At 50.2% G+C, this 22705-nt stretch overlaps 2 protein-coding genes and 1 long non-coding RNA gene across 5 annotated transcripts; 2 read left to right on the forward strand and 1 right to left on the reverse strand.

Moving 5' to 3' along the window:
- Positions 1-235: 235 nt before the first annotated feature.
- LOC137144764 (zinc finger protein 11-like) lies at positions 236-22235 on the reverse strand. 2 transcript variants are annotated; one of them, XM_067535241.1, is made up of 4 exons: positions 21880-22235; positions 20575-20694; positions 18862-19985; positions 236-4012 (listed from the first exon to the last, which is right to left on the reverse strand). In XM_067535241.1, the coding sequence occupies exons 2-4, from the start codon at positions 20660-20662 to the stop codon at positions 2978-2980; spliced, it is 2247 nt and encodes a 748-aa protein (XP_067391342.1). In that variant the 5' UTR covers positions 20663-20694; positions 21880-22235; the 3' UTR covers positions 236-2977. The 2 variants fall into 2 exon arrangements, with proteins under 2 accessions (XP_067391342.1, XP_067391343.1); XM_067535242.1 differs by lacking the exons at positions 18862-19985; positions 20575-20694; positions 21880-22235 and adding an exon at positions 4868-5105 and having other exon boundaries at positions 236-4242.
- On the forward strand, positions 8797-12727 carry LOC137144771 (zinc finger protein 135-like). 2 transcript variants are annotated; one of them, XM_067535252.1, is made up of 3 exons: positions 8797-9109; positions 9922-10039; positions 10996-12727. In XM_067535252.1, the coding sequence occupies exons 2-3, from the start codon at positions 9961-9963 to the stop codon at positions 12330-12332; spliced, it is 1416 nt and encodes a 471-aa protein (XP_067391353.1). In that variant the 5' UTR covers positions 8797-9109; positions 9922-9960; the 3' UTR covers positions 12333-12727. The 2 variants fall into 2 exon arrangements, with proteins under 2 accessions (XP_067391353.1, XP_067391351.1); XM_067535250.1 differs by having other exon boundaries at positions 8797-8993.
- LOC137144784 (uncharacterized) lies at positions 13920-16312 on the forward strand. The gene is made up of 2 exons (XR_010917483.1): positions 13920-15611; positions 15662-16312. It is a non-coding gene; the product is annotated as an uncharacterized lncRNA (long non-coding RNA).
- Positions 22236-22705: the final 470 nt, after the last annotated feature.

Raw genomic sequence — 22705 nt, forward strand, 5'->3', positions numbered from 1 at the left:
CCTATGCGATATTCTGCCAAGACTGGAGAAGTGCCGCATGGTTAAAAAGTCCATCCAAGCATCTTTGGTTTTGTCAGCTAGGAGTTGCCTTCAGCTGCCCACATGCTCATGTGCATTTTTCACCACAAAACTATGGTTGCATCTGGAGCTCAGTTTGCTGAAAAAGTGACATCTCTGGCCTGTGTTCTATAGCAGATAAGACTAGATGACCACAATGGTTTCTTTTGGCCTTGGAAGCTATGAAACTACGTTGCCGTTCATGGGGGTGCGAAGGGGGGGAAGAGAGAAATGTGCATTTTCTTGAGAAAAACTAGATTAACAGCTACACGTGCTCCCCATAATCTTCAGCCCAATGGGTAGCACAATCACCTGTGTTCAATTCCCCTGTAGTCCTGCTGTAGTGGAGGAATTTGAGTCTTGGGTCTCCTATATTGCAGGCAACTGGCCTAACCACTGGGCTATGGGCTATTCTGCTCCAGGTATTTCCTGATGGAGCTGTTTTTTGGAGCAGGGGCCCGCTCCCAGGTAGGTGCAGCTGGCTATAGAGTCATTCACCCTCTCTCTCTAGCCCAAAGACCATTCAGGTATCTTATACAAAGTGAAACAACATCAACAGAAGAGACTGAGCATAACCTGCCCTGAGTAGCTTAAGCTAGTGGTCGGGGTGCTTTACTGGGAAGCGGGAATCCCAAATTCATATCCCTACTCCAAAGACTATTTCATTATTTACAAAGTGGGACAGCTTCAACCTCCTTTTCCCCACCTCCCAACCCCTGTTTTGCGAATGGCATCTAAGTTCCCCTATGAATGCAACTTGGGAAAAAAAATTCACTACAGTTCTTCAGTGAATTTCTGTCAAATTCTCAGCTAGTTTTGGGATGAGCACAACTGCATTTTTTGGTGAATAAATGTGTGGAAAATGTTACCTTTTGCAAATTAAGACTGATTAAATTGCTTTGAGGCTATTGTTTAACCCTTCATGGATTAAACTGGGAGCTATTATTCCATTACACATTGATCCTTTTTTGATCAAAGAGTTTGAATTGAATTGACTTCTGCATCATACTTTTATCTGAAGACAAACAATAAAGCCCACTTTTTCAGCCATTGGACATGTGGGTTATTGGTCATAGATGGGAATTTATTGGGCTTTAACTTAATTTTCTGTGTTTTTACCACTGTGTTTTAGTTAATAAAACATATACACATTTGGGATTTCATTTTATGTCAATGTTCCTTGACCCAGGGCACTTTACAAAGCTGAGAACTTGACTACGATGACTCAAAACATGCCAATGCTATGGGAAAACTGGCATTTTGTTTTGAGTCTTTCCCTCCATTTATTTGAAAGTTCCAGGAAAAACAAAACAAAACAAAAAACCTCACAAAACAAAATGTTTAAAGTACACATATTGGGAACACAACATTTCCATCACAATCAGTCATCTCCATATAGCCTCTGCAGCTGTAGAGGTTAACCACTGTGTTATCCGCAACTCAAATAAGGGATGAGTGACTCTAATTCACAGCCTCCTTCACATCCCAGTGAGAGTTCAAATTGTCAACAGCCTAGCAAGATCTCCCCAGTAGAGCTATGGCCAATTTACTCCAGCTGGGACCTGGCCCTTTGACTCCAAAATAGCTACAGACAATTGACACCAGTTGGGGATCTGGCCCCATTGACTCTGATGAAGCTACACTCGATTTATGCCAGCTGGGAATCTGGTTTAGTAGACTATGCTCCTTGTTTTGTTACATCTGCAAGCTGGGATCTCAGAGACAGAGGCTGTTACTAGTGACCCAAACTCGATGACCGAACAGTTTAAATGTTTTGATTCAAGCCTTTTAACCTTCCACTGGATGAAAACTTTTTGCTCTTCCAATACAATTCTAATCAGGGAAGCTCCCAGCCAACGGGTCTCATTCAGCCTTTGGCTGTGTCTAGACTGACGGTGGCAAATTCGCCACTGTCAGATCGATTTATCTGGATCAATTGAGCGGAAGTGGAGACTTGTTCAATCGACCTGAAAATTGATGCTATTAATCTATCTCCACCAAATGGAGTAACGCTGCGTCAACTGGAAGGCATTTCCCATTGGCGAAGCAAACTGAAGACACCGCGATAAGTAGAAGTTAGGAAGTCGACAGAAGATACACAAGCTACTCTACATAGCTTGTGTATCTCCCGTCAACTGCCGCCGAATTTGGCAGCAAAGTGTAGACATAGTCTTTGTGAGATTGAAGAGCCCTCAAAAATCGAGAGAGATGAATCTAGTTGACCAGTGAGTTCTGAGTGGATTGTGGTACAATACAGCACAGGAACAGTTCTTTGAAATTCCAAGTCACATCTGATTGGCTGCAGCCAAAGGTTGTGTTGGTTAGGCAATGTATCGCCATTACAGAAAAGAGCTGGCTGAAATTTTCTGATGGAATCTGTTTCTGTTGGAAAATGCCATTTCATTGAAACTGAAATTTCATTTATGGAAATGCATCAATTTCAATGAAATTTCATTTAGAAAAAAAATCAGAAAAAATTGTTTTGACCTTTAGTGGCACATTTCGATTTCCCACTTCTAAACCATGTTTCCTTTCAATTTTTTAAAATTGCATATTACATATATTTTCAAAAATTGTATATTATGTTACATAATAAAACAATCTTAAAAGTTCAACACAGAACAAATTGTTTTGGTCAACACTAGATGATTCCCTCTCTCAGGATTTTGTTTTAGGGGAAGTTCTGAATGTGTTTCTTTTCAGTCTGTTTTGGAATGTTCTGCCCCCCGAAATCACAGAATTTCCCTACGACCCAGGTCTATCTATGACTCCATCCTGCCTCTGACTTAATCCTAGCAGGAGAGACAGGTGCACGTCCAACTGTGTGTAACTTCAGGCTCTCAGCTGCCCCCTGTTGGCCGGGTAATATATAGCAGTTTGTAATTCCAATCGTCCCTGAGTTAGCACAAACATTAGAGACTCATGATGTGGAGGGCTGCAAGACTGTGTGGGTCCTCTGGTGCTGCAGGAAACCTGAACTTTGCCGGAAGCTCTTGCCACATTGGTGGCAGTGGTAAGGTTTTTCACCGGTGTGGATGCGCTGGTGGGTGTGCAGGTTGGAGTTTTGGCTGAAGGCCTTGCCACACTGTGTGCACTTGTAGGGGCGCTCACCGGTGTGGGTGGTCTGGTGCTGGATGTAGGTGGAGCTCTGGCTGAAGCCCTTGCCGCATTGGTGGCAGCGGTAGGGTCGCTCCCCTGTGTGCGTGCGCTGGTGGGTAACCAGATGGGCGCTGCGCCCAAAGGCGCGCCCGCAGTCCGGGCATTTGTAGGGGCGCTCACCGGTATGTGAGGCCTGGTGAGTGATGAGGTTGGAGCTCTGACTGAAGGCCTTGCCGCATTGGTGGCAGTGGTAGGATCTCTCGCCTGTGTGGGCCCGCCGGTGCTGGGCCAGGGCCGAACTCTGCCCAAAGCACTTCCCGCACTCACCACACCGGTATGGTTTCTCACCGGTGTGGAGGCGAAGGTGCTGGGCCAGTGTGGAGCCCTGTGTGAAGCTGCGTCCGCACTCAGGGCACTGGTAAGGCTTCTCTGTCAGGTGCACGCCTTGGTGCTTGAGTAGGGATGAGCGCTCCACAAAGACCCGTCCGCACTGAGGGCACTCATGGTGTTTGACCCCTGCGTGCACCCGCTGGTGGGTTAACAGGTTGGCATTCTGGCTGAAGCTGCGGCCGCACTGGGAGCAGCGGTAAGGCTTCTCACCCGTGTGGGTGCGCCGGTGCGTGGTCAGGTTGGAGCTTTGAGCAAAGCGCTTGCCGCAGTCAGGGCACTGGTAGGGGCGTTCCCCGCGGTGAATGCGCTGGTGCTGGCACAGGGCTGAGCTCCAGCTGAAGCGCTTGCCGCAATCAGGGCATTGGTAGGGGCGGTCCCCAGTGTGCGTGATCTGGTGCTGCAGCAGGTGGGAGCTCTGCCCAAAGGTCTTGTCGCACTCGCTGCACCGGAATGGCTTCTCGGCTGGCTGGGGGGCAGAGGTGGGATCTCCAAGCACCTCTTCTTTGTTGCACCAGAATGGCTTCTTGTCCTGCTGGGGGTTAGCAGTGGGATCCCTGAGTACCTCGTCCCCATGGCCAATGGAGCCTGCTAGGCTGTCCCAGAGGGGGAATGGGCACGGGAAGCCATGGGCAGAGGGGGCAGAATGGAATGTTCCTACAGTGTCATCCCCTTCCTTTCTCAGTGTTCTGTCAACAGCTGGAATGAAGAGACAATCCAGATGTAAGTCATTTCCTGAGTCGGTCTGTTGTTACTACATCTTATTGTAACATCTACTGCAGAGGCACCTATGAATGGGGATGGCGCAGGACTTAGGGAACTGGGTCAGGAGAATTGGGTTCAGTTTCCTGCTCTGCACCTGACTTCCTGAGTGACATTGGGTGAGCCTCTCTGTGCCTCAGTTCCCCACCTATAGCCTGGGGATAATGATCCTTCCCTGCCCCACAGGAGGATTGTGCGGGTAAACTCATAAATGACTGTGAGGTGCTCAGACCCTGCACTGATGAGGCCAGATAAATAACCCGGATAGATACCGGTGCCTAATAAGAGCAGGGCCCCACTGGGCAGGACACTGCACAGACAGAGTGACAGAGGGTGGGGCCCTGTCACGCTGCGTGGTGCAGAGGCACATGGGAAGTGCGACTGGGATGCTGGGCACTGTGCAGACACGGAGGGACTGAGATCGGTGTGGTAGGTGAGGCCCAGGGAACAAGATCAGCAGGCCAGTTGCTGCACAGACACACTGACTGAGATCAGGGCCCCGTCGGGCCAGGCCATGCACAGATATGCAGTAAGGGAGGGGGATGGAGAAGTGATTTGTTACCCATTTCAAGGGGCTCCTCTTTTATATCACAGAGAAGCCCAGGCTGGTGTCCTGCTTCCTGGAGAGGCTGGGGATCTTCTTTGGGGACACAGAGCAGCTCATAGTGGGGTCTTGGGGGTTCTTCCTTTCCTGCCTCCTCCTGGGATACGTGCTCGGGATGGGGTTGTGGCCGGTCCAGCTGGGAACCGGGAGATTCCCGTAACGCCCCAGGGAATGCCATCTTCTCCGCGGTCACGTATTCAACCTTCACACGCATGCACTGTGACCTGGGGAAGAGCCGAACACATCACGCTGGAGCCGGGGCCTGGGCCCCACTGGGGAGAGTGGGGTCTGAGAGGGGAGACTGCAGGGAATGTGCCCCAGAGAAGGGGGAAGGGAGCACAGACCCACACACATTGCCCAGGGCCAGCATGGGGCACTGCGGGGACTTGGGAGAGAGGGAGGTCAATCGCCCTGGCTACAGCCAGATTGGGTCTGTGGGAGCTTCCCCCAGACCCAGCTCTGTCAATGGCCCACTCCTGATGCACAGGCCCTCCCCCACACACTATCCCAGCCCTGTTCCCAATTCATGCCTCTCCGGAGCTGGCTGGGGGGGGGGGGCGATGGGAGGGTCTCTCCGGTCCCAGCGCAGTTCGGCTCCGATCCACCACCCCCAGGCAGCGGTTTCCTGCCTCTGCTGCTGTTTCTCTCTCTCCCCGGAGCTGCCTCTGGCTGCTACTCGCTGCGTCTCCCCGGCGCCCCGCTCACCGCCCGGCCGGGGCAATCCCCCCGCATCCGGGGGCCGCAGACCTCACTGCTGCTGTGCTGACCGGGCTCGGGACCCAGGGTGCCCAGTGCCGGGCTCTGTCACAGGAAGGTCCCTCCGTTATCCTGTCCCCGTCCCAACTGTCTGCTCTGTTAAGGGGCAGACTCAGGATTCACTGGGCTTAACCCTTCACACCCCAGACATGATGCTGCATGAGCCACTAAGTACATTGTGGCAAATGTGGCAGACCTTCCCCCCCCCCCCCCCACTAGTGTAAATTGGCCCCATTTCCACTGCTGTCAATGGGGGTAGATCCCCAGCTGGTGTCGATGGGCATCACTCCATTGAGGTTACACTGATTTACACCAGCTAAGGATTTAACCCAGGGATATCTTTGGGCAAAAGCTCCCCAGAATTATCTTGCCCCCCTTTCACTCCTTCTCTCCTGGCCTTTCTGCCTGTTGTCTGTCCTTCTACTATACCTCTGGCCAAATCTCATAGCAACCTCAACACACTTGGACTGCAAACTTCTCCCTCAACACCAGAGAGGCTAGACTCCCTCTTATACTCCTGGCACATTCTGTGAGCAAACTCCCCCCCCCAAACTCTACAGTGGTTTTTAACATCTTAGATTTAGAGTCATGGAGATCAAAGCCAGAAGGGCCCATTGTGTCCATCCTGCCCCGCCTTCTGCTTAACCCAGGCCAGAAAATCTCCCTGGGCGATTCCTGCCTCTGGCCCAATAATTCCTGGCTGAGCTAAGTGGAGTTTTGAGAAAGGGATGCCCCATCTCCACCGACAGACTCCCAGATCCACTCATTCCCTAGGGGAGCTGTTCCAATGGTTCATTCCCTCCCTGGTATATCCTGGTGCCTTATTCCCAGCCTGAATTTGTCTCCCTTCAGCTCCCAGCCAGTGAGTGGATCTGGCTCTGCCTTTGTCTGGAGATTAAAGAGCCCTCTGTTCTCAGCAATCCCCTTCCCATGTCAGTGCTTATAGACCAGGATCACATCAGCTCTTAACCTTCTTTTGAATAAACTAAATCCATTGAGCTCCTTTGGTCCCTCACTAACAGTTGGCTTGGCAGGATTTTTTTTAAAAAAATGATTTTGATGGATAACTTCAGTTTGGTTTACCACAAAAGGTGTCATTTCCTGCCCAACAAAAGAAGGCCCATAGACAGGAGACAAACCATTGTGGAGTGGAAAGCCAGTGAACAAAAGACTCTGCTGATTGTTTTCCCATGAAGAGGGGACATGCACAAATGCTCATCTGTCCCATCATGGTTTGAACTCTAGGGGAAGAGAATAAAAATCCCTGTCAGTGTCAAGAAGAAATTGTCATCACTATGTTGCCTGGGATTTGGAAAGGGTAATATGACTGACTCTAAGCAAGGGATCCCCAAGTTGTTTAGCTTGATTTAGCCCTAGAAGATTTATAGAGCTTGCACATTACAGCAACTTTTCTGACTTTTTGGAACCTAAGACTGTAAGTCATTGGGGTGTGTGCATTACCTGCTTTAACCTTGTAAATAACCCTCTTGTTATCTTCTTTTAGTCAATAAATCTTTAGTTAGTTTATTAGAGGATTGGCTACGAGTGTTGTCTTTGGTGTAAGATCTAAAGTGCAACTGAGCTGATTTAAGTGACTGGTCCTTTTGGACTGGGAGCAACCTGAATATTATTGTAAGGGACCTTCTATCGCAAAAGCAGGCTTGCCTGGGTGGTAAGATAGACCGTAGTGCACAAGGGGACTGTCAGTGAGTCCATATTAAGGTTATTATAGTTCTTGAAGAGTTCACACTTGGTCAAGGCTTAAATTCAGCCAAAGCTGTCCAGAGCAGAGCTCCAGTAAATATTTTCAAACCCATAGGGCAGAGCAGAAGCCCCAAACCCCAGTGCTTCCTGTAGGTCAGAAGCCCTGAGGCTTCAGGAAATACTCTATGACAGTGGATCCCAAAATCTACCATGCTGTGCACCACCAATATAAAACGCCACCACCTGTAGTACCACCACCAATTTTTTAATAAACTGACTGTATGAAAACTGTCTTAAAACCTAAGTGTGGTTAAAACACATTGTATCAATAGCACAGCTATGTATATAAAAAGCTGTAGTCTTGCAAAATATTAATAAATGCATTATAAACTTACCCCATCTGAGATGGTGGAGTGAAAAGATTTTTTAAAAGAATTCTGCAGTCCTAGGGTATGTCTTCACTGATGTCAGAGATTGATTCTTTGGGAGCCATTGAGCGGAAGTGGAGACCCGCTCAATCGATCTGAAAATCGACTTAATAAATCCACCCCCAGAAAATAAGTAATGTTGCGTCAACAGGAGGGACTTTCTTGTCAGTGCAGCATAGTGGGGAAGCCGCGCTCATTAGAATTTAGGACTGCCGCCGAATTTCGCGATAAGTGTAGACCAGGCCTTAGTTAGTCAGTGGATGCATACCATTGGGAGGTGGCCCACGTACCACTAGTGCAGTGTTTCTCAATTGGAGGGTTCCGCGGGACCACTGTTAGGGTTCCGCGAGAAAGTGACATCACGCCGCCGAGAGCAGCTGTTCTCCACGCCGCCGAAAAAGGGAAGATGTCCTGGATTTTTCGGTGGAGGGTATCGAGTATAAGTGTAATTTAGGTTCCGCGGGGAAATTTAATTGAGAAACGCTGACCTAGTTGTTTGTATATAATTTGCTTATTTCGACATTCTTTTTGGGCCCATATGTAAAAATACTGTTAAGAGTTTGGGGGGTTCTGCAATTATTTATCGAGTTCAAAAGGGTTCCGTGGCCAAATTTAATTGAGAAACACTGGACTAGTGGTATGCATACCACAGTTTGGGAACCACTGAGAATTTAAGCCCTGCACTTGATATTTGGTTGGTGAAATCTAATTATAGGACACACGACCAGTCTGGGGTTTGGGCCTGGTTTGTTCCAGTCTGCCCTGAGGTTGGCACCCATGTTGATGTGCCACGAACTCCAGACAGCTTGTGTGTCCCTGGGTGATAAAAGCTGGCATGATCCGTGTGGACCCAGCCTCACTCCCTCAGCCAGAGGGCGGCCTGAGAGGGAAAGAAAACGCTCCCTCGACGTCTGGGGAGCGATGGGTTAAACCCAGCGAGTTCCTCATCCCAGAGCAGGAGAGGCCGAGATGGGGACGTAATAACTAGAGGGAGGGACCTTCCTGTGCCAGCACCCGGTCATTTTGGGTCCCCAGCCCAGCGCTCACGCCCTGTGTGTGGGTGCGCAAGACAAGTCCCTGTCTGCAGCCCTGGGGGATCGCTCTGGCCGGGCGGTGAGCGGGGCGCCGGGCAGGGGAGACGCAAGGAATCGAGGCGAGAGAGGCGGCCTCCCGCAGGGAGAGAAACAGCAGCAGAGGCAGGAAATCGCAGCCTGGAGAAGCAGCCGCGGGGTGGGGAGAATCGGAGCTGACCTGTGGCAGGAACCAGGGGGACACCCTCTCCTCCCCAGCCAGCTCCGGGACGGCACTGGGGGTCTGTGTGGCTGAGCCCAGCGGGATCCCTTCCTGGCGGGAAGGGGTTTGGGATTAGCTGATGATGGTGGAGGGGCTAGGTCTTGGTTTTACCATCCCTTGCCCAGGAGGGCAATCCTAGTCTCTCCCAGTGGAGGTGGCTCTGTGTAGCTGGAAACTGCTTCTTTCTCACCAACCTAGGACCAAGCTGGTCCTCTAAAAGATGTTACCTCCCACCTCCCCTTGGTTCTCTGTTTTTCCCCTGGGGCGGTGGGCAGGATCTCTGTTCCAGCGCTCTGCTGCAAAGTCTGCTTGCCAGTGTAGCTTGTGGCGTGTCTACTCTACAGGAGCACAGCTACCGTTCTGTCACTGTAGTGCCATAGCAGAGGCGCTTCCGAGGGCAGCAGAAGGTGTTTTGCCATCGATGTAGTTAATGTACCTCTCCGAGAGGCAGTAGGGAAGAATTCTCCCATCTACCACTCCACATCTGTACTGGGGGTTATATGGACCTAACTACGGCCCTGAGCCATGTACCTAGGTCGATCTAATTTTTAGGGATAGACCAGGTCCCAACCTGTGGAGGCTGGTACCTGTGGCCCAAAGATCCTTCCTTTTAGCCCCATTGCCTGTCACATTAGCACTTCTTCCACCTAGATGTTTTGCGTTTTGCGACCCCCCCCCCCCCCCCGCCCATGCTGTGCCCATGGGTCTCCGGGCCCCTTTTGCCATGTACTGTGATCATATGTTCCTCCAGGCAAGAAGTTCAAATTCACAGTGTGTCCTTTGTAACAGCTTTTTAACCCAGTCCTAATCTCCCATCTTTTCTGTCCTCAGGGCTCGATTTCCCACCCCCAAACCAGCAGCAAGTCCTGCATGGAGCCAGAGGTAGAGCCATGCGTGCTGGATGCCCGGTGTTCCAGTGACAGCCGCATCCCTACAGGCACCCCTGCAGGTGAGGGACACTTCCCGTCCAGTCCTACTTCATCGCATCCAGTTCGGCACTGGAACCAGCAGCAGCCCTCTCAGTGCGACAGGTGTCAGCTGTGACTCCAGCTGGATAAATAATCTGAGACATGTTGGATGGATTTGTTTTTTCAGAAACACTTGATATAGAGGTTCCGTTTTTAAATGTCATGCAAAGGGTTAATCAACAAGCACAATGTTTTAAGTGTGAAATAGACGTGTTGTGGATGATTATAAACACTAGAAAATGTGTAGATGATTTTGTTCTGTGTTTGTACAGTCCCTAGCACAATGTGGTCCTTGTCCATGACTTGGGCTCCTAAATGCTACAGTAATACATATAAACAACACTAGTAGTAATAATAATTATACACTATGGTTATAACCATCTTACTGAGCTGTTGGACACTATAACTGTTCAATCCACATTCATTAAGACATCTAGGAGTCATTTATAAATGGAGCCTTATTGTAAAGTGGAACCAATTATTTCTGCTTTGTGAATTCTCAGATTTGTTGAACAAAATGCTTCTCAAATTCCTGCGAGTAAATAGACACATGTAGTGATCATCTAGTCTAAGCTCCTATATAACACAGGCCAGAGAACTTCCCTGAGTTAATTCCTGTTTGAACTAGGCCAGATCTTTTAGAAAAACAGACAAACTTGTTTTAAAAATTGTCAGTGATGGAGAATCCGACACAACCCTTGGTACGTTGTCCCTGTGGTTGATTACTCTCTCTGTTAAACATGCATGTCTCATAACATAAGCTCTATGGGAACTGTGCTCTGAACTCCAGCACATCTTGGATTTCAGCCCATGATCCATCTCCTAGGCTGCGTGTTATGCTGGGTCACTGGCTTCCAGCCAGCTCCATCTCTAGAGGGTGGGTTGGGAGACTGTTTTTCAGCCCAGTGAGTGATGATCTGTTTCCATGTCATTCCAGCTGGTGACGGGGCGCTGAGCGGGGACGAGGAAGGGAGTCCTGACCCGGAGGACAGGGTGCTGTCAGGAGGGTCCAAGTGGGAGTTGTTCCTCCCCACTGCCAACTCAGGGAAGCCCTACAACTGTTCTGAGTGCGGCAAAGCCTTCACCTGGCCCTCGCACCTGGCGCAGCACCGGCGCATGCACACGGGAGAGCGTCCCTACCGCTGCGCTGACTGCGGCAAAGGCTTCGCCGACAGCTCCTCCCTAGTTAAACACGGCCGGACCCACACAGGCGAGCGCCCCTACACCTGCTCCCAGTGTGGCAAGGGCTTTGTGGACAGCTCATCGCTCACCAAGCATGCCCGTACTCACACAGGTGAGCGCCCCTACTGTTGTCCGAACTGCGGGCGTGGCTTTGCCGACAGCTCCCGGCTGGCCCAGCACCGACGTACCCATGCCGGGGAACGGCCTTACTGCTGTCCCGACTGTGGAAGGGCGTTCAGCCGCCGGGCACACCTGATCGAGCACCGGTACATCCACACTGGTGAGAAACCCCACCGCTGCCACCAGTGTGGCAAAGGGTTCAGCCAGAGCTCCAACCTGACACAGCACCAGAAGACCCACTTGGCGGAGAAGCCTTACATCTGCCCACAGTGTGGGAAGGGCTTCTGTCTGCGCTCTCAGCTGGTCAAGCACCAGCAGCTACACAGTCCTGATAACCCTCACCGCTGTCCCCAGTGCCACAAGTGTTTCGTGGACCGCTCGCCACTCCTCAAGCACCTGAGGATCCACACTGGGGAGCGGCCCTTCCACTGCACTGAATGTGGCAAGGCCTTCAGTATGAGCTCGCATCTCACACAGCACCAGCGAGTCCACACTGGTGAGAAACCTCACCGCTGTCACCAGTGTGGCAAGGCCTTTGCCCAGAGCTCCAATCTGACACAGCACCTGCGCACCCACACTGGGGAGCGCCCGTACAAATGTCCCAAATGTGGCCGGGCCTTCAGTGACAGCTCTGGTTTCCTGCGGCACCAGCGGCTGCACAGTGGGGAGCGGCCCTACCTCTGCCACCAATGCGGCAAGGGCTTCGCTGATGGCAAGGTGCTGCGCAAGCACCAGCTGACCCATAGTGGTGAGCGGCCCTTTGCCTGTGGGCAGTGCGGACGTGCCTTTGCCCAGAGTTCCAACCTGGTGCAGCACCAGGCCATCCACACTGGGGAGCGGCCCCACCGCTGCCACCAGTGTGGCAAAAGGTTCTGCTTTCCCTCACAGCTGGCACAGCACCGGAAGCTCCATGCCACCATTGTTGTGGTAGACGATGATACTAATGAACCCCCCTCCCCACCTGCCAGCTAAGCCACTCCATGCCCAGGCTGCCTTAGGTGGGGATTGAAGCCAGGACTCCTCTTCTCTTTGAGCTACAGGACCAAGTGGGTGATAGACTTTTAGTTCTTTATCCAGCCACTAGAGGGAGACAGGGAGCAGGCTTAGTATTGGAGCTGACCAAGGGACAGAGAGACAATTTCACTAAGTCAATTTGGTTCTGGAACGAGACACTTCTTTTTCTTTTAATTAAAATTGTTGGTGATATTTTTCTGAAAAAAGTGATGTGATTATAGGAAAATTCCAGTGTTTTTTTGTTTTGTTTTTTGTCAAGTCATTTTCAGATCCTTGTGGTTGGGGAGAAAAGCTGGAAAACATTACTTCAAATGGCTCAGAATCCATAAGGTGATTAAAAAGACTTTAATTTATGATTTTCAAACATCTCATGATTTTTTAAGCCATGATTATTCTGGGGGCTGACTTGTGATTTTTGAATGCTTAGGGTGGCCATGCTGCTGGGATTAAATTTTGGAGGCATTTGTGAATCCACTCCAATCCCAATGGAGTTGGTGTAATTTGTTCATGTGTCTCACATTTGTGAAGGGTTTAGGAATCCATCAGAGGCTGAAATTTATAGCCAGGATTCTAAGGTTCAGGTGTAATTAATTGACTTAATACATGTCTTCCTTTAGTGCATGGCCCTAGCTATTACAACATCCCACTGCTCACTCATAGTTGAGGGAGTTACCCCTTTAGCTCAGGGAAGCATGGGATCATGCGTCTGGGCCAGGATTGGGTCTAACGGACAAGACCTGGTGAGGAAATGATTTGTTTGTCCCCATGGAAATGTTTAATGATGGGGGGAAATGTTTTTTCCTTGAAAATTTTCATCTAAAATGTTTTGTGGAAAATGTTCAGTGTTTTTGTTAAAAAACCCTTTAAAACAGAAAAGTTTGGTTCCCAGAAACTAAACAGTTTTCAGGGTTTTTTCAATGAACCCCACCAACTTTTCCATGGAATGGAAATTTCTGGGGGAAAAACCTGTTTTGTCAAAAGAAGGGGAAAATAGCCTTTGGGTGGCACGTTTTTTATCAGCTTTGGAAGCAAGCCATATGCCCAAATTCCTTCAGATCCTGTAACAATCAACTTTAGTGGCTGTGGTCCCATGGGTTGGATATACGAGAAAAAACAACACATCACAATGGACTTGGCTACTTGCTTTTCAAGCCTTTTGGTGAGGGTCACCTATTGCTCCTACTTGATTGAAACCTCCCTGGTTATATATATATGAAAATTAACATCATTTTCCTCCATTCTTTTCCCAAAACTTTTATCTTTTTTTAAATTTTGTTTAGAAAACTAACATTTAAAAATAGGATTTAGGGAAGATTAGAAATAATAACCTACACTTTTTGTTTTCTTTGTTAAAAAAACAAAACAAAAAACGAGGCAAGTTTTTTTCCCCCCAGGCAAAAAACTTGGTTAACTACTGGATTCTAACAACAGTGTCACAAATTAAGGGATATCCATTAATAACCTTAAGTCCACCTTTCAGGAAGTGTTTTGTTTAAGACTGAGCTATTGTTGTTAGGACTCTACTACTTGGATTTGGATGTTAGACTTCCCAGCTGAGATTTTTCAAAGGAGTTGAAGAGAATTTGGTTTCTAAATTCAATGGGATTAAATTAATTAGAGCTAATTGGCATTTTGTAAGCAAAACATTTTCCTGGCAAAAAATAATGGAGTTTTTCTCATGAAAATATTTTCAACAAAAAATTTTGACTGGTGATTACAAAATGCACATTTCTGTTCAATTTCAAATTGGATTGTTTGCTTGGCTCTCCCTTTGCAACCCCCATCAAACACTTTCTTTCCCACTTCTACTCCCCCATCATTTGCAGTGAGGAAAAAAGAAGAGAGAGGAAGTAACCCAAAAATCCCCAAATTGAAAATTTATTTTTTGAAAATCCAAACCAAAATTGTGATTTGAAAATAAAATCTTTTCTTTGTTTTTCTTTCTTTCTTTCTTTCTGTCTTTCTTTCTTTGTCAAAAAAATTGAAATTTTTCATGGTGAAACATTTCATTTCTTTAACCAGTTCTAGATCTGATTTCCTGAGGGGATTCCAAGCATCATTTGTATGCTGGAAATCTGCCCTGATTCAAGACATCAGCTGCACCAGTGGAAATAGTGACCTCCATAGTCTTTCTTATGGGGTTACATTGGGACAGATACATGAAGGACAGCTGGAATCAGCACAAATCCCAATTTAGACAATGTTTGAATTAACCTCTTCTTTCCTGAATCATCCATAACAATATTTATTAGGCATCACTTTAGAGGCACCTACTAATCACTTTTCAGATGCATCCAGGACCTGGCTGCTTCTTGTGAGGTGTTTATAGAAGTCATAATTGCTATGATCCTGTCAGGACTGGACTTCTGTGGCCTAAAAGGTGACCCAATTTGGAACATCTTTAAAAGGCCCTGATTCTGAATAAAGTGTTGAGTACCTTTCTTCCCAAAATCAGGCCCCCTGTAAGGTATCGATCTGGGGTACACAAAACCTCAAAATCTCTAGTCACTTCTGAGAATCTTGGCAGAAGGGATTAAGTCCAAACTCCCAAATATTTGGAGTATTTGTTTGCTTCTAGCTACAGGAGTATAACAATGACATTAGAAATGGAGGGATGTGCGTTCATGACCCTAACTCTACTCTGGCGGACTAATTTTGCTTTTAACTCAAGAATTCTAATAATGATGCAGCAAATTAAAGGGTTATTTGTTACTAACCTTACCTATGCCATCATAGGTTATTTTTGTCTGTGGGTTTAGCAACAACAGCTGGCGTATTATGAGGATGTGGGACTTGGATGTTACCAAGACACATTTAGGGGCCTTATTATGTTCTACTTGTCAAACCCTCTTCCAAACTTTTTTCCTTTGTAATATCTTCTTCAGTCTCTCTTTCATTTGCACCTTGACATAAATCCTCTCTGGTTCAGTTACTTGTGTGACTGTTTTTCTCTTTATTCCATTGATAAGACTTGCCATTTCAGTAAGCAGGGAGCCCTGGTTCTGGGTCAGGTGCGGTGTTTGTTTCTTTGGTGCTTTTTGTTATTTAAAAAAAAAAAAATCTTTAACACAGACTTCTTTTCTCCAAAACATCACTCAGTCATTTGATTTACCAAAAAAGCAAAAAGGTGCAAACTGTCTGATTAACAATCCCTTCAACGCGCAGCTCAGGTCACTCCCAGGCCAGTGTTCTTGCTGCTAGACCACGGTAGCACAACTGCTGGGAGAGAGTGGGCAGGTGTGTGGAGTTAAGGGCAGATCAGTGTGTGGAATGGGAGTGAGGTACAGGTGTGTGGTTCATACAGTGAGCTAGCTGTGAGATGCTGTGAACTCTCAGACATCCCCAGTTCAGGTTCACATCACATCATAACTTGTCTCCTGGGTATGACAGTTGTCGCCTTCCCCTAGCAGCATGCTGGCATCTATCTTGACTGGATTCAACAGCTCCCTTCCAACCTCAGCACAAACAGATCCCTCCGCCACTGGAATGGGGGTCAGACCCAGATCTCATTCATACACCTGCTACTGTTCAGAGCGAATGTGTCAGAACTATGTGCCAGCCAGACCCCCCCACACACACCCTGGGTACCCTCAGAGCCAGCTTCCTGCCCCATCTATAACACTATGCCTTCCTAAGATGTTGACACTGTTTCTCCCTGGAAGAGCAACTCCCCACCAATGCTCCCCACCAAAGCCCCCATTTCAGGGGCAGATCCCAGCTCCATTGACCCAGTTATCCCCAGCTCTGGTAAGGGAATGGGGTCTAGTGAGTTAGATGGGGAATGGAGAAGGAGGTGTCAGGACTCCTAGGTTCTATCCCCAGCTCTATAAAGGGACTGGGGTCTAGTGTGTTAAGTAGGGGGGCTGGGATCCAGGACTCCTGAATTCTATCCCCAGCTCTGCAAAAAGAGTGGGGTCTAGTGGATTAAAGCAGCAGGAGGGTTGGGGTGGTCATTCATGTACCCCACAGAATACTGGATACTCTGGTACTTCCAGGAATGGCGTGGGCCTGCCCTGCTGGCATGACCTGTCACCCCAGCCGGGTCATGGGGGTGTGCTCTCCAAAATAGCATGGGATGTAGTGCAGTCCTCAGGAGACTAAGCTATTAGAACAGAAGACACCAATGTGTGTGCCACCAATGCCTGAGGCTTCTATAGTGGTAGGGAATTGAGTAGGTGAGAGATGCGTAAATGATTGCAGCAGGCAATCCATGTCCCATGTTGTAGAGAAAGGTGAAAAAACCCAAGGTTCCCCCCAGTCTGACCTGGGGGAAAATTCCTTCCTGACCTCAAATTTGACAAGCAGTTATATCCTGAGCATGTGACCATAAGCTAGGCATCTATGACAGAGCGCTGAGCACTAGTCCACCCTCCAATGTCCTATCTCCAGGTGTGGCCAAGCCCTTATGCTACAAAGGTGAAAAAAACAACCCAGAATTCACCTGCCCAATTGTGCATCTAAGGGGAAAAAATCCTTCCTGACTCCTGCAGGCCACTGGCTGAAGCATGAGATTGCATTATACCCATTGCTTTTGTGCAGACGTGTTATGAGCATGCTGAGGGCAATAAGGTGACCCTGCTGTCCCCAGGATCCATGAAAGGAGTTGGAAAGGGGCTCAGAAGGGACCACCACAACCATCCAGCCTGACCCCGCCTCCCCATGCACAAAGTTTCCCCTTACCTGCTTATTTCCATGTTTTTAAGGTTGTGGGGTGGCAAGGTGCAACCTGCCATACTCTTTACTCCTCCTGGCAGCTTTTGTTTACTGATGTGCCCAGAGACTGCATTACCCTCTTAGCCACAGCACTGCACTGGGAGCACATCTACCATGATTTCTGGCTCCTTTTCAGAGACCCTGCTTTACAGGACACAGTGCAACGTCCTACATCATGACTTACCTTCTTTGTCCCCAGATGAATGGACTTGCATTTAACTATATTAAACCACATGTTCTTCAGAATGCTGGGAGGCGGGGAGGAAGACAATGTGGCCTAGCAGTTAGTGCAGTGGATTGGCACTCAGAAGACCAATTTTATTCCTGGCCCTCCCAATCATCTTGAGTGTCTTTGGGCAAGTCACTGTAGCCTGATCTTCCAAGGTATCTATGCACCCAACTCCCACTGATTTCAAAAGAAGTTAGAAACCCACAAACCTTTGAGGATCTGAGCCTAACTCCCCCTCACTGCTGACAGCCAGGGACCCCCACATCACCACTTCCTCTAAAACACTAACAAATAAACAAACTATTCAATAGGCTGGACTGGCAGCTGGCGTAAGTCAGCAGTTACACTGAAATCAAGAGAATGACAGCTGATTTACCACAGTGGGGGATCGGGCTCTTTATTTCCAAGAGTCTAAAGGGAGCTGCCCACAGGCAGTGAGAAGTGACCCTTCACTCAAGGAAGCTCTTCTTGGCTCCATTCCCAGTTGAGTTCTGTTGCTTTCAGCCAGTTTGTGATTCTTTTGTTACAGAGGGACAGCTGTCTGAGGGCAGGGGCTCAGGCACGGGCATCCCAGGGCTGTTTAGAGAGCAGCCAGCCTGGGGCTCTGGGATTGAGAGCTTTGGTTTGGAGCACAGGGTCCTTCCAGATTTCAGAGCTAACCCTTGAGAAAGCCAACGTCTGCTGAATCCACCAGCAGTGCCATGAGCCACAGCGACTCCAAGGGGAGTGAAGTTTAGGACAGCATGAAATGAGGGGCAATTTGGATGAGCATGGCTCAGCACGCAGCTCCTGTCTCAACGTGTCGGCCAACCACACGTTTTACCAGGTAACAACAAAAACATGACAACAGGATATGGGGATTTTGTTTTTAATATAAACATAACTGCCACATAATCAGCCTCCAGGGGCACCTGCTCCAGAGAACGGAGGGGGGAGGGGGAGGAGGTAGCACAGACCCCCAGGGCGAACTGCAACAGTGAAGGCAGGTCCAGCCTGCTTGAGACTGGTCTATAGAGCAAAGAAGAGCAGCTATCCTGGAGTAGGATTGCCCGCAGGGCACCTCTGAGCCTTGTCGCCATGGAGACAGGAGAGGGGCAGACCGGAGCCAGAGGCCAACATTGGCCTGATCTTCCTTGGGATGATGAAAGGAGAGGGCTCTGCCCTGGCAGGCCTGGCCTAAGTTGGCGATGCTGGTGGGAGGAGCATTTAGGAGGTGGCGCCCCAATGGGACAGGAACCCAAATACCAGGAGAGTTTAGCACCATGGCAGGGAAGAAAGGGCTAGTGCGGCAAGATGCAGGAGCCACCTTCCCTGAGGCCACTGGAACCTGCTCCATGGGGTTTTGCTTTGCTCCTGCCTTGTGGCCCCCACCATGGCCTCTGTCCCAACCAACACCCCCAACCCAGCCCTTGGCTCTACCTTGGCTACGCCTGCAATGGCCCAGCCTTGTCCAGCCCTCCCTGACCTTCGGCTTCATCTCGGCCCATGCCTCTACCTCTGTCCTGCCTGTTCCAGCAAGGGAGTATCTCCACACTCTGTGGCCACCAGCCTTTGGTGGTGAGTCCTCTGGTGCCTGGCCAGGTTGGAGCTGACCCGGAAGGCACGGCCGCAGTCCTGGCACTGGTAGGGCTGCTCCCCAGTGTGGATTCTCTGGTGCCGGATGAAATTGGAGCTGCTGGCGAAGGCGCGGCCACACTCCAGGCAAAGGTAGGGGCGCTCCCCTGTGTGGGTGCGGCGGTGCTCAGCAAAGGCAGCGCTCTGCCCAAACCTCTTGTCACAGTCAGGGCAATGGTGGGGCTTCTCACCGGTGTGGCTCCGGCGATGCCGGGCGAGGGAGGAGACACTGGCGAAGACCGTCCCACACTCAGCACATTTGTAGGGTCGCTCCCCTGTGTGGCTCCGCAGGTGCTTGACTAGTGTGGCCCGGAGCCGGAAGCACCTGCCACACTCGGGGCAGCCGTGGGGTCGCTCATCACGGTGGATCAGCTGGTGCCGGCTGAGGTGGGTGGCACGGGTGAAGGCCTGGCCACATTGGTGGCAGCGGTAGGGGCGCTCCCCGGTGTGGGTGCGCTGATGCTCCACCAGCAGGGAGCTGCGGTCAAAGCTGTGCCCACATTGCGCACAGGAGAACGGCCGCTCCCCTGTGTGGCTGCGCTGGTGGATGGTCAGAAGTGAGCGGCTGGCAAAGCCTTTTCCACACTGGTGGCAAATGTGGGATCTCTCCCCCATAGCATGTGTTCTTCGGTGCCTGGCCAGCCCCATGGTTCCTGTGAAGCTCTCCCCGCAGTCAGGGCAGTGCCAGGGCCCCTCACCCACAGCGTGGAGGCTCTGGTGCCGGCAGAGGTTGGAGCTCTGAGTGAAGCATTTCCCACACTGGGTGCAGCAGAAGGGACGCTCCCCTGTGTGAACCCGCTGGTGCTTCACGAGGTTCGACCTGCGGCTGAAGCCCTTCCCACACATGGGGCAGGCGACGGGGCTTGGGGCACCACCCACTGACACGTCGCTCATGCCACTCTTCGCGCAAATGGAGCCCAGCGCTGCGGGATCTTGCTGTCCTTCCACCCAGCCATTGCTCCCCTTGGGTCTACAGGACATGTTCCCTTTGCATCCAGCTGCTTCCCCTTCACACTGCAAAGCCTTTTCCTTGCTTCTACTCGGGATCCTGGCACCTATAAGAGGAGCCAGATGAGAGTCATTGCTGCACTGAGGAGGTGCCCTGGGGCAGATCAGGAATGGCCTGTAATAATCAATGGCCGCTCTCTATGTTTGTCTGCTTGTTGTGCAGAGGGTTACTGCAGCATCTATCGGATTAATTCAATAGCCTGGCACTCAAGAACCATAGATGGACAATAGCCCAGGTAAGAGTTATTGAGACACACACCCAGGACTCCCGCCTTTGGTGGGCCAGACTCACCTTCTTAGGGCTAAGGTCCAGATCCTCAAACTCCTAACTACCACTGAAATCAATAGGAACCTTTGAGGTTCTGTGCCTGAACCACACCCTCCCCCTCCCCCCTGCCCTTCCCAATGAAGGGTGGTGAGAGTTAAAAAGACACACACTCCCTGAGGGACTGGTTTCGCATGACAGTTAAGGGGGAGAAACTGCCTCCCCAAACCTGCAGAGCTGGGGGTGTCTCAAGGAAGCTAACCCTGCCTAGCATAGAAAAGGAAGGAGTTAGCTATCCTCTATCCCCTATTCACCTGCCAGGAGTTAAATCAAAGGATGATCCCTCACAGATGGTCCTCGAGTACCCTCACCTTCTTGGGCATCTCTTGGCGTCTCCGGCTCCTTGGAGCCCTGGGAATTTGGGACTTGCAGCTCTTCCCATTGCTCCATATGCGACATGAGGTCGACCTTGGGGACGGAGATTCCTGCCCCTGGAACAGCAGAGAGGAGGGATCGGTGATTATCACAGCACTGAGAACTTCTTACTGTCATTAGCAACAATAGCACCTAGAAACTCCAGCAGAGATCAGGCACCCAGCGACTGAGCTTGGGGCCCCATCACCCCAGACGCCGCACGGACACGCAGTGAAAGACACTCCCTGCCCTGAACAGCTTACTGTCTACTCTAAATAGGCCAAGTGTGGGAGTGTAAACTGAGGCCCAAAAAGGGAAAGTGATTAGTTCACGGTCGGAAGCAGAATCAGGAATTGAACCCAGGGGTTCAGAGTTCTTGCTCAGCATTCAGTTGGGGCCTGTGCCACAAGTTTGGTCCAATAAAAGATATTACCTCACCAACCTTGTCTCTCTAATATCCTAGGACCAATACAGATACAGACAGCTACACTGCATAACACAAGAGACATGATGTCCTCCTAAGTTGGCATTACTTGGGCACAGGATGCCCCAGGGTGTTGCTAATGGGAAGGCATACGATTTTAGGTTTTAACTGATAAAAGCTGACAAAACACCCCAATACAAAGAAAATAAATCAAACACTGGAAATGGTTACAAGGACTAGATGGAGAGGTAATGTGCATTACAGGAGTGTGATTTCTCAACTGAACCAATGTGCTGCATATTAATTGGTCCATGTGGACCCTACTGGTGTGCACTAGAAGCTCCCTAGTGTGCTCTAACATAGTGCTGTTTGAAACAGTGCTAGGTAAAAACACACAAGGAAACATAGCAGAGATTACTCAGTACAGTATATACAGAGAGAATCCCAGATTTTTTTATCTGCCTAAAACTCAAAAATTGCTAAAAATAACTCCAGAAAAATGAAGTTAATTAACCCCAAAAGCAGAAGCCCCACCAAGAGGTCACTGAGGGCCCCCAGTGCCAGCCCAGTCCAGCAGTTGTTCTGACTATGTGGGCATCTAGAAGAGTTGGGTGAGTTACAGCTCCCACAACACAAACTCACCCTTGGCCAGTGGCATAAGCAGAAAACAGGCGACTCTGCTCCCCTGGAGAGGGAATCATTTCTCCACCAGAAACCAACCCCCCCTTCATGCCTTCCCCTCAGCCCAGCTGCCCCTAGTCTTCCTCCTCACAGCCCAGGTCAGCCCACACCCAGGATCATCACTGGCACAGCTACTCCCCTCTGGGTAGGGACTCGCCTGCCTGTGGAGCTACCAGCCCAGACCCCTGGGCTGTCCCGGAGCTCGCTGGGGGCGTCTCTCTGGTCCCAGCTGCCGCTCCAGTGCCCTCGGCCCTGCGGCCGCTTCCTTCTGCCAGCGATTTCCTGCCTCTGCTGCTGTTTCTCTCCCTCCACGGAGCCGCCTCTCGCTGCGTTTCCCCTGCGCCGGGCGTTCGCTCACCACCAGGCCGGGGCGATCCCTCGGGCTACAGACTGGGAGGTGCTGGCTCCTCGCCCTACAAGCACACACTGGCCTCTAGAGCCGGGAGAGAGTCGGGATCCACCCGGGTCCCAGGCAAATGTCCGGGGCTGGCACAGGAAGTTCCCTCCACTATCCCGTCCCCCTCCTTGTTCCAGGCTCCACTCCACGATCATGCTGTTTTTAACCTATTGATGCCCCGGCTCCCTGGGGAACGGAGGTGTAAACTAGAAGATTCCCTTCTTGGTGAGGGGATTTAGACCAGGGGCAGGGGGCACAGAAGCGGTGCAAAATTGTAACTTAGAGGCAGCCCATGGGTTTTGGCAGCCACCTCTGGGAATAGACCCCACTCCCCTTCCAGCACTGGGGTTAGAGCCCAGGAGTCCTGTCACCCAGCTCCCTCGATTCTAACCCCCTAGACCCTATTTCCCTCGAAGAGCTAGGAATAGCCGAGTCAGCTGAGACAGGGTCAGCCTTGACACGGGGGTTCTGATGGGAAGGGAAGAGTGAGTGGGGGGCTTTGATCTCCCAGGGAGACACCCAGTTACTGACAGGTGGGGAGCTAGATCTGGAGGAAGGGGTGTGGGTCCGGCTAGCATATAGCTCT

The sequence above is a fragment of the Emydura macquarii genome, unplaced genomic scaffold (assembly GCF_026122565.2).
Source record: "Emydura macquarii macquarii isolate MOO-44397 ecotype Brisbane River unplaced genomic scaffold, CSIRO-AGI_Emac_v2 contig_3485, whole genome shotgun sequence".
NCBI classification, from domain to species: Eukaryota; Metazoa; Chordata; order Testudines; family Chelidae; genus Emydura; species Emydura macquarii.